Source organism: Punctularia strigosozonata (genome assembly GCF_000264995.1).
Source record: "Punctularia strigosozonata HHB-11173 SS5 unplaced genomic scaffold PUNSTscaffold_11, whole genome shotgun sequence".
In the NCBI taxonomy this organism is placed as follows: Eukaryota; Fungi; Basidiomycota; class Agaricomycetes; order Corticiales; family Punctulariaceae; genus Punctularia; species Punctularia strigosozonata.
Window position 1 is genome coordinate 142,005 of NW_006767443.1, and position 10,994 is coordinate 152,998.

The window sequence follows — 10,994 nt, forward strand, 5'->3', positions numbered from 1 at the left end:
AGCATTCAATGGATCCGGTAGAGGCGGCCGCGGGACAACAGACTGCAGTCACGTGTCGCAGTGAACGCCTGACTTCAAGCTTGTGCGCCTTCGCTGTGGTCGACTACCAGAGGCACGCACCATACTTACTCTCTTGAATCAAAATCCAACCTTCAAGATGGCGGAACTTACGCTAGATAATCTTATGGACGATGGCAACTACTTGGGCTCAGAGCGAGCGCGCATGGAGAACCAGGTCATACTCGATGAGCTTGAGCGCAAGAAGAAAGCTCGTAGCATGGCCGTCCCTACCGACGACAACCGCGTCAAGGCGCGTCTTCGCGAGATAGGGGAGCCTATCACGCTTTTTGGAGAGCGTGTAAGTTGCTGTATTCCAGACCTCCTAGATGCTGATGGATCATACCGAAGGCCGCAGACCGCAGAGATCGTCTTATATATGTCTTGTCGCAAATCAATGCAGCTCGGGGAGATGACGCGATAGGTGCGGATGAAGAGTTAACGGAGGAGAGTGACGAAGAGGAGGTTTGCATCATATCTTGAGTTACCCCGTGGCTGCCCTGACGTATGAAATGGTAGCAAGAGGAGTTCTACTCTCCTGGGTCTTTTGAACTACTCGAGGCAAGAAGAAAGATTGCCGAGTTCTCACTCCCGAGGTTGGCTTCCACTAGCACATGGTGAACGCAAGCAGGTGCTTACTATTCCTCTCGTTCCCGCTCATACAGAGCTCAAAAACGTATAGCACAACAGCGAGTCGACAGCAGAATACCGCTCGGTAGAGTCATTGACATTCGGAAGAAGGTCTTCGCGGAAGTCAAGGTGCGCATGCTTGCAGAGAGTGAATCTTGGCGATTCATAATATCTCTTGCAGAGATTCGCCATCATGGGTTCCCAAATTGGAGACGATCGACCAATATCTCAGGTTAGATTCTCCCCTGATAGCAAAATACTAGCCGCTTCTAGCTGGTCGGGGTCTGTCAAACTTTGGAATGTGCCAGCGTGTACGCCTATACGGACACTAGTGGGTGCGTCCTGTCCGCTAAGTCCCTGTTTCTGAGCTTATCGAACTTTCCGTGCATGTCCTAGGTCATACCGATCGTGTTGGCGGAGTAGCATGGCATCCTAGAGCAACTCTGTCGCAGAGTGAAAGTGCTGCCAACCTTGTGAGCGGTGCCGGTGATATGAGCGTCCATCTGTGGTCACTGCAAAGGTGATTATCTACACATGATCTTGCATCACTCACTTATCATGCGAGAACAGCGATCAACCCTTGGCTATCATGAAAGGCCACCAAGATCGGGTATGCCGCGTTGCATTTCATCCGTCAGGGGATTACGTGGCATCGGCCAGTTTCGACACTACGTGGCGGTTGTGGGACGTTGCTACCTCAAAAGAGCTTCTGCTCCAGGAAGGTCACTCCAAAGAGGTGTACGCGGTCGACTTCCAGGATGATGGCGCCCTAGTCGCTTCTGGGTAGGCAACACAGCTTGCTTTGTATGCGAATGGCAACTTACGGTGTTTTAGAGGTTTGGATGCCATCGGTCGCGTCTGGGACTTGCGAACTGGCCGGACCGCCATGGTGTTGGACGGCCATATACAGGGCATCTTTGGCATATCGTTCTCTCCGAATGGGTTGGTTCTTCCATGTTTCATATCTTGGATCACATTGAGCAGTTGCTCCTAGCTACCAGGTTGCTACTGGCGCCGGCGACGACACAATCCGTATATGGGACATGCGCTCGCTGAAGGCGCTTTATACCATCCCTGCGCATAAATCGAACGTTTCCGACGTGCGATTCTTCCGTAGCGACTTACCACTCCCCACCATGACTTTCGCGCCGGGATCTCAAACTGGTGCTCCGATGGACACTCCTGCTATGCAGGCGACGAGCGGCGCCCCAACCTCCGACGAACGCCCTCCCCCAAAGTCTGCAAATGCAGAGCAAGAATGGAAGTATCGGTCAGGTCTCTACCTTGCCAGTGCTGGATACGACGGATTTGTGCGCATCTGGAGCGCGGATGATTGGCAGCTGCTGCGCACCTTATCCACAGACAACAGCAAAGTCATGTCTGTTGACTTCGCCAGCGATGCACAACTATTGGCATCCGGAACCTATAATAGGAATTTCCAGCTATTCTCAATGGAAGACACTGTGTTATGAGTTATCTTCTCATTCGGGCCAAGGCCGCATCACTTTGTTTACTTCATGCAACTCGGCCATTGTTGCTCGTGTACAAGACAGTGATGTTCGACGTGTATCACAATGATGACGTATGCAATGCGAGAGAATGGAGTGAGGGTATGTACATAATGAGGTCTCGGGTATGTGAGTGTCCAAAACAAATGAAAAACAAATGACGAGAAACAGGACAGTATGAGCGAGCAAGCTAGACTAGGAAGGGGAGGAAAGAAGCACGAGTGTACAGAGGGAACATTCTCATTAACTGACTCAATAATTCCTGACTGAATGAAGGTGGATGACAAAAGAGGGATCTACTGGATGGAGCACCCGTTGCTAGAGGCTTTCGAGCTACGGTCTGCGCGGCTTTTGTGGTGTCGTGTGTCCGGGGGAGGCAGACCACCTGGGATTGAAGTGGTCCTTGCTTCGTCGAAAACGGACTCCATCGTCTCGGCAGAACGTGTGGTGAAGTGCGACGCACGGTTGGTCCTTGCACTTCCAGAGCCAGCGTTCGGGTTGACAGGCTCAAGGTCGGTTTCGGTGACGGTCGCTACCGACTCAGGTCGGGCGAGATGGAAGCCAGATATACTTTCCGCAGCCGTGACAGCACTGCGCATGCTCGACGTGTTGGGTCCCGAGCTATTACTCGAAAGCGATTGGGGTTTCTCGATGACGGGACGAGAGGGACGTTTCAGCACCGAACGTTTCTTTTGCAGTATTTTCTTCTCTTCCGGGATAGATGGGGATTGGCCGACCAAGGAGGGTGTCGAGGTCGTCTCCTTAGGCTCGGGAGATAGTGAAGATCGGGATCTTTTGAAGGGAACCCAACCTCTGAAGGCAGTAGGGGGATGGACCGGCGCTCCATGCGACGATGGTGCCTGCGACGGTTGATAGTCCAAACTCGTCCGAGGCGACGGCAAGCCGCTCTGTTCGGAGCCATGACTTGTCGGTGGTCCCGCTGCTTGAGCTGCAGCCAAGATTTCCATGGCAGTGGCGTAGGCACTGCCGGGATCACCATTCTCTGCGTATTGCGCGTACATGAGAAGTTGCGAGCGAAGATCACAGGTCGGTGGTGCATGCGGCGCGCACTTGGCATGTGCAATGAGGCTGCACTGCTCGCACAGGACCGCGCTCCTCTTGACGGCTTCAAGGCATACACGGCACTTCATGGCTGGTTGCCGAGGTCAGACAACCATAATCAACTTAAAATATTTTTGTCGATGACGGACCTTTACTGAACGTTGTTTTGACGAACGTATGCTCCCTAGGGGAAATCGAATCTTCCAATGGCGTAGTCGGGCCGGTGGAAACGCGTCTCCCGAGCGGTCTGGGTGTGGTCTCATCCAGTTGAGAAGCATCCTGGCCAGAGGTGTCGAGGCTGGCAAGGTAACGAGCGGAAAGAGGACTCTTTTGAATCTCCTGACTGACACGCCGAATGAAAGGGATGCTGTCTTGGGGGCGCAACTCCTTTTTGTGCACGTGAGCCTCCACAAAACTACAGACCATGTTCGCCTCACCTTGTGCCCAGCCCAATACTTCTTGAGCCACTCGTGATCACATAATGACTCCGCACTAGGCCGTTTCTTCGGGTCCTTTTGGAAACACAGACGAAGGAAGTCCTCCAACTCTGGTGAACATCCTTCGGGAATCGGGGGATTCTCATCGTCGACGATCCGGAACATGACTGCATGCGGGTCAGCGACATGTCGGTACGGTCGGAAGGCTGCGCTTACCTGACATACTGTTGTCCAACTCGGCGTATGGCGGCTTCCCTGTAAAGAGCTCCACCACCGTACAACCCAAGGACCATATATCTGACGCGCTCGAAGCACCCTTCAGTTCAATGACTTCCGGTGCGATCCAGTTTGGCGTGCCCTGAACATCCTTGCGGTACTCGTGCTTGACAGCGCGCATGTTGAGGGAGACACCGAAGTCAGACAACTTGACGTTTCCCGTCTTGGTGGTCAAAATGTTGGCAGCTTTCAGATCGCAATGTACCACATCGCTCTGATGCAAGTAGTGAAGTCCTTCCAAGATCTTGACAACGTAGTTGGCGACTAGACGTTCATTGAGCTTCCCGAATGCTTTGGTGGTTTGAAGCAAAGAGCCGTTCTCGGCATATCTGTTGCATGGTCAATAGAAGCTACAACGAGACCGCGCACGACGTACTCAAGGACGATATTGAGCGTGTCGCGATCACGACTGAAGCCCAGATACTTGACGATGCTGGGATGGTCAAGACGTCTGCCGAGTTCAACCTCGTGCATGAGTTGCTTGATTTCATCCTCCTTCATGCCCTCCAGCCTGACACGTTTGACGGCCACCATCTGCCCGGTATTGAGGTTGAGCGCCCGGTAGACGGACCCGTACTGGCCGCGTCCGATGCAGTTACCAAGTTGCTAGCAAAATCCACTTCAGAGGAGACTCCGCGAGAGTAAGGCACGGTTTGACTCACGTATGATGTCGACGGCTTGCCATCTTCTCTGACTACCAGAGTTTGCCTGACAGCACCCCCATCCGAAGAGTCCTTGGAAATCATATCACTAGCGCTGGCTTTCCCCGAATCAACGCCGAGGTTAACCATGCTCTCGAATCTGGTTCGCCCTTTAGCACCCTGGTCTTCATACGAGGTGGGCCTCGGTTTGCGGCGGGCGCTGGCAGAGTCGATATCGCTCTGAAAACGTCCACGTACGCGAGGCACCGGATGTTCGTCAAGAGCCGACCCTCCCGCCTGCGACCTGTCGGATCCTAGCCCGGAAGCAATGGAGCGTTCGTTAGAGAGTGCCCGAGGGAAGGGAACACCACCCTCGGCTCGGCGTGTTTCGCTCTCTTGCGAAGGCGTTCGGCCCTGCTCAAGGCTGCTCCTTGGGAGATACACGCCGTTCCTGGTTCCTCCCGTCTTGGTGCTCGCCCTTCTCAGCATACCGGGCCGCGAAGATGCAGAGTCAGGACTGGACTCCCGATAGACTATCTCCTTCGGGAGTAGGACGTTCGGAGCGTCAACGCTGTGACGGGCACGATGAGTAGGTCGCCGAGGTAGGAGCTGTGATGAGAGAGATTCCGAGCTGTCGTTGGCGCGAGATCCGACATACGCCAGTTTGCGGGGAGGAGAGGACGACATAGGAGTGGGAGTCGGCGACGAATCCCGGTTGGCCATGTTGTTGATGAACGACACTTTCCGCGGTGAAGACGACAGCGGAGTCGAAGCGCCGGAAGCCTCCGACGCCGGCATCATGGGGGACCGGAGCTGGCCAAACGCGTCGATGAAGTCGTCCGGCCACTTGCCCTTTCCGAGGCGTATCCTTTCCGCCCGCAGGCGCTCGCGCTCGCGCTCGTGTTCAGCGCCTGGTACTCGGGTCCGATCCTTCTTCTTGCTCGCCTCTGAACTCGAGCTCGGCTCCGTCTCCTCCATCACCCGCGTCAGGTCGACCACCGCCGTCTCGCTCGGCTTGCGCTCCCTGGAGAACCGGCGCGCCCGAAGTTCCAGGCGCGACTCGTCGGTCGGCGACGACGGCGCCGTCGTCTCGCGATGCTCTTCAGAGGGCAAAAAAGACGTCGCGTCAGTGGTCACCGTGCGGATGGTGCCAAACTTGTTCTGACCGCTGCTTTGGCTCCGCTGCACCTGCAGCAGGCTCAGATTCGAGAACTCCGTCAGGTCCGTCGCCTGGCTGCTCGCCATCGATTGCCGGTCGGCCCAGGCCGACTCGGCCAGTGACATGCGAACCGAGTCGCCGACGGAGGCGCGGTTGGAGTCGGCCACCGATATCCTTTCCGGGATCGGGATAGGTTTAGAGGCCGTGGATCTGGTGCGGAGGGGGGAGCGAGGAGGAACCGGGAGCGGGGTGAGTCGGTCTTCTTCCCTCGCGTACGCATCGGCGCTGCGAGCGGTTTCTTCGGACGAAGAACTGTCGAAGGCGCTGTCGTCCAGCGTGGGGAGAGGCTGCTTCTTGCCGTTGGGTGGAGGGGATGTGGCGCGTTGCAGGGCGAGGTTCGGCGTCGAGGCGGTACCCCGAGAGGAGTTTGTACCGTAGGGCGTATGCTTGCCTCCGCCCCCTGATATAAACTTGGACCGATCAGGGGTCGCGTGTTCCGTCATATTGAACAGCGCGAATATGGTGCGTGCGACACGCGCGAGGGACTCCGGCGTCGTCTCTAGCAAGTCGTCACGGTTGAAGAGGTCTTCGGGAGGGACGCCGTACGTCGTGCAAGCGGCGAGAAAACGCGTGATATTAGTCGTGCGCACCAGGCCGTCTTCACGGGCATTGGCGTTCGTGAGTGATCCAGGGCGGAGCTTGTTCATGAACCTGGAGAACTGTTAGCTTCATTGCCACCGACAACAGGTGTGATACGCACTGGCACAGGACATAGCCATCCCTGAGGGCCTCCGCGAACAGCCGCCGTTCCCTGTCCTCTCCGGCGGCGCCGAAACCACCGCCAGCGGCGAGGTTGGTCTGGCTCGCTCCTGCCCCGCTCTTCCCCCAGATCCTCTCCAACCTCGCCAGCTGTCTCAACCGGACCTCGACCTCTTCCCATTCCCTGTCGCTGATCCCGCTCTTCCTGAGCTGCGCGGGAGGCCTGACCATCTCCCTGCACAGCAAGGACGATGCCTGCCGTATCAGCTCGCGGTGCTCAAAGTGGGACGCCGTGGTGAGGGAGGTGGTCGACGTGTTCATGCGGCTGTGACCGAGGCCGTTGTAAGGGGAGTAGGGCCGGTAGGAGGTTGGCGAGGACGGCGAGCCGGACCGAGAGTGCGTCGGGGAATCGTTCGCGAACGGCGGACGGGGTGCTTCGAGCGAGGGTCTGCGAGCTCCGCCTGACGTACGCTGGTCGAGTGAGGTTCGCCGGATTTCGATGGAGGCGCGTCGAGTCTGTTCGATCGAGGGTCGTCGGATCTCGACGGACGGACGTCGGGCCTCAACCGATGGACGGCGCGCTTCGATGGAGGTTCTTCTCGCCGGAGTGGACGGAGCGTTCGAAAGGGGAAGGTGGGACGTGGAAGCGGAAGCGAGCGACGGCCGGCCCGATGTGACGATCTTCGGCCGGTCGATAGGTGACCGCGCCCTGGGACTTGATGGCGATACAGGTCGCTCGGAGAGGGGTAGGTGACCAGAGCTGGCGGCTGCTCGACTGGAAGTGCCCAGCTGTCGAGAGTGAGGTTTTGTGGGGGACTCGTCGACTTGCGGGCTGCGAGCACGTTGTACAGGCGATGTAGGTGACGTGGGTGAACGAGGTGCGCGGGTGGGAGTTACGGGAGGCGTTTCGCCCTCGTACAGCGGGGCGGGTCGAGACTTGACCTTCGGCAGGGGAGAAGGGGACGCAGTGGAGGCGGTGATGCTCTGCGCTCTGCGAGGTGCGAGTGGTGCGGGACCGCTTATCTCGCGGGGCGCGGGGCGGGCGCTTTGCCTTCGGGAGGGTTCGCGCGGCGGCGAGGCGAGCACGGACGCCGTGGAAGAGGACGAAGCGACGACGGACGGCCTTGACCGCGGCGACGGTATCGCCTGCGAGGAGAGGTGGAGGGCGGGGGAGGAAATAGAGCCTCCGCGCAGCGAGCCATAGCTGGGCCTACCCGGAGGATCGTCGGGGTTCGTCGCGTCATGAGCGGGCGACCTAAACGCGCCCGGCGGGGTGGAGATATCGTTGGGCGCCGGTCTGAACGAGACCTTGGACTCGAATCGTCGGAAAGCGGCGCCGAGCCTGCTCCTCTCCTTCTCTTTCTGCGGATCGTGATCCGGGGTGGCCCGCGCTTTGCCCTTGTCCGAGGTGGAGGCGGCGGCAAAGTCGTCGAGGTTGGGGGGCGCGGACGCCTTGGACTTTGTCTTGGCGCCGACGGTGCGCAGGCTCTTCTGGAGACGGTCTCGGAACGTTTTCGGGTGGGGCGCGGCGGGGTCGAGCTGCGCTGGTTGCGGGGTGCGCGAGGAGGAAGCGAGAGCCTGGGACGCCATCGCGTACGAGAACGAGCCCGTCGGCGTCTGCGGCGAGTAGCTGGTCTGGGAGATAACAACGGCGGCGGCCATGAGCGTGAGGCACGTCGCCGAGAGGGTAAAGGACACACGGAGAGGAGGCGGGACGGAGGGACGGTCAGTCAGCTGCCGGTGACGGTGAAGGAGGGCAGCATCAGCGTTCCGTAGCGGCAGCGGGGGTGGGAGAGTGCCGACGGGCCCAGATTAGACGAGGGACACTCACCGCTTGAGCGAGTCAGCTGCCCGGTGCGCAGGGGATCCGTCGCCCGTGCTCGCGCTGAGATGCCGCCTATAGGCAACTTCCCGAAGTGAGGCCCACGGAGATGGGAGCGCGCCACCAGATCCTGGGCTGTGACCGATGACGCAGGGCCCGCCGTAAGCGTGCGGGCGCAGTTGGCGGCGACGCGGGCGACGGCGAGGACGAGGGCGTGCTCGACGTCGTCGGGTGGAGGAGCAGATGGCGGGCACGTCTGGGCAGCGTGCTCGGTGTCGACGCGCGACTGCCGGCCTGCTCAGAAGAAGCGCCGCTGACGCGCTGTTTCCTTTCCTGGCGACGCTGACCCTATCCATCACTTCCTGTTCTGCTCACGGACGACGGGTCGTAACTACGCCTAGATCGATCGTTCGTCCCCCACCCTGTCTCAGCCTGCGCGACGGAGGCAAAGCGTCCTGCTGTTTCTGCTCGCAGTGCGGTGCGTATACGTTCCGTAGCGGGCTGGCATCGTCCGATGACGCAACCGCTGCTCGCCTGCTCACCTTCGCAGACGACTCTCGCCGACCGGATCGATGCCAATGAGCTAATGAGACACGGGCTCAGCCCGGATCAGCGCGGCACAGACGGCCTCGATAGCTTCCAGCCACGCTCAGCACAGGCTCTCGAACGGGCATCCGCGTCTGCCCCGACCGGTAAGTAGGTTCGCCCGTCGGCGGCGACAAGGTGGTACCGCGATCGCGCTGCTCCAACCGACTCAGCCTCAGCCCTTCGACGGGGAATTGCAGTGGTCATATGTGTGCGCGACGGCAGACATCTTGATGGATGGAGTTATGCCGACGACAGAGATAGCATCACCGCAATGATTGACCCCCACCACCACGACCGACTACACGTCTATCGAACGAGAGAGCAAAGAAGAAACGGGTCGGCACGGCGCGTTATATCGAGCCGCGAGGACTGCAGCGATAGCCTCCCAGCCGCCGTGGATAAGGCCCCCGTGCGAGCGATGGCTTGCTCCGAGAAAGCGCCCGATCGGCGCAACGCAATGAAAGAGAAGCCAGCCAGCTGGCGGGGCGATAAAGAGGCACGCCAGCAGAGGCACGCATGTTTGGCCGTCCCCTCCACAAACTCAAGCTCGGCCGCTGACTAATCCGAGACCACCCCCTCGGTTTGAGGCAGTGATATGCTGCCCCAGGGAACCCTCCTCGGGCAGAAGCCCCGACTCGAGGCTTTTTGTGCTGCGCGCGTGGGATGCGGGCGGGGCGGCGTCCAAGAATAGCGCGACGATAGCGCCAGGCCCGAGTCGCCTGGATCGACGCGGCGCTCAGGGCGATCGGCATACCGCGTATCGTCCGACGCCAACATTAGCGCCATCGTGAGTAGTGCTGGGAACGATACGCCAACTCAGCTAGTACAAGCTTGCCAAGTTGCGCCCGTCCGGAGCAGGCAACCAGAAAGCGCTCGATGAGTCCCGTTCTGCGCGCGAAGCGCCGAGCACCCGACGATACGACGAGGTTCGGACAATGATCAACGCTATCTTTGCCACAGGCTTCGCGCGCGATGTGTTCGAGATAAGTGCGGGGGCGCGATAGTGTTGTCCCTTGTTCCTGTCCCAAGGGAGAAGGGAGAGAACTCGGAAAGGCGGGCGATATCGTTCAGGTGACGGGCTCCTGGGAGCCTCGAGAACGCTGCTGCCTAGGATCGGCCTGCCGTAAAGCCAACGTGGGCCGGACCTTCGATGCCCCTGCTCCATAGCCAATCGGTCGAAGCCACGTTTGCCGGCGAAGGCGAAGGAAAATGCCACAGGAAGGAGGACGACCTTTTGCGCAGAGTCAGATAGCCGAGAAGCAGCAGATATGGCTGGCGGCGGAGAACATCTTGTAAGACGCGCGCGTGAATTCGAAGCCCGCAAAGTCCGTCCGCAGGCGCGCCATGTAGTATTTGCCCTATCGTCGAGCTGTGCGCCGTGTTGTATGAGGACAATATGAACGCGGCCACGTTTCAGGGTGTTCGTACCATCGCCGGAAGTAGCCACAGAGCTTTGACCTTGGAATCCAATGGGTTCATTTCCGAGGAGCTCGTGCTCGCATGTACATACAGAGAGTCAAAATCGGAGACAACCCTAGAAGTCCAGATCTACAGATTAGTTGTTATGCTGATGAGGATCCCAGACCACAGAAAGGAAGAGATGCAGCGAGAGGCTGCGCCGCAAGCAAGAGAATCTGTTCCAGGGCATGAGTAAACGACCACATGCGATGTCCGGATGGCGTGATAAACCGAAATCAGAGAGCCTGTCATGTTATACCTTTGGTCGCAATTCTTTGCAGGTGAAGGTTGTGCAGAGAAATTGACATGTTGGTCGCGAAGCCAGATCACCCTTGAGGCTTGCACATGGTTTGGGATAAACGATGGGGCGCGACATATGCCAGAGCACGTAGAAAGCACTGCTGATACCGTTTAGAATATACAAGGAAGTGACGTGATAGAACGGAGGTCACTGCAGACAGACGAGGACGATCGCGGTGTTATGTTTAGCTAGAAGTAGCGTGACCGTGGAAATATCATCGCGAGTCACGGGCAATTTGCGCAGCAACGGCTCCGGTCGTCATATCATCATCTCCTCCATCCCCCCCCCCCCCCCCC

At 58.6% G+C, this 10,994-nt stretch overlaps 3 protein-coding genes across 3 annotated transcripts; 1 reads left to right on the top strand and 2 right to left on the bottom strand.

Moving 5' to 3' along the window:
* Nucleotides 1-123: 123 nt before the first annotated feature.
* PUNSTDRAFT_127489 (U4/U6 snRNP-specific spliceosomal protein) lies at nucleotides 124-2,159 on the top strand (the record flags this gene model as incomplete). The annotated part of the gene is made up of 9 exons (XM_007386404.1): nucleotides 124-358; nucleotides 409-522; nucleotides 577-653; nucleotides 723-816; nucleotides 869-1,022; nucleotides 1,084-1,207; nucleotides 1,258-1,470; nucleotides 1,522-1,629; nucleotides 1,682-2,159. Exons 1-9 carry the CDS (start codon nucleotides 158-160, stop codon nucleotides 2,157-2,159), a joined length of 1,563 nt encoding a protein of 520 aa, XP_007386466.1. The 5' UTR covers nucleotides 124-157.
* Nucleotides 2,160-2,491: 332 nt separating this feature from the next.
* On the bottom strand, nucleotides 2,492-8,191 carry PUNSTDRAFT_136796 (uncharacterized protein; the record flags this gene model as incomplete). The annotated part of the gene is made up of 7 exons (XM_007386405.1): nucleotides 2,492-3,348; nucleotides 3,407-3,644; nucleotides 3,695-3,861; nucleotides 3,911-4,299; nucleotides 4,347-4,576; nucleotides 4,633-6,481; nucleotides 6,531-8,191. The coding sequence occupies 7 exons, from the start codon at nucleotides 8,189-8,191 to the stop codon at nucleotides 2,492-2,494; spliced, it is 5,391 nt and encodes a 1,796-aa protein (XP_007386467.1).
* Nucleotides 8,192-8,259: 68 nt separating this feature from the next.
* PUNSTDRAFT_136797 (uncharacterized protein) lies at nucleotides 8,260-8,707 on the bottom strand (the record flags this gene model as incomplete). Its single annotated transcript, XM_007386406.1, has 2 exons — nucleotides 8,260-8,637; nucleotides 8,699-8,707. 2 exons carry the CDS (start codon nucleotides 8,705-8,707, stop codon nucleotides 8,260-8,262), a joined length of 387 nt encoding a protein of 128 aa, XP_007386468.1.
* Between the last annotated feature and the right edge of the window lie 2,287 nt (nucleotides 8,708-10,994).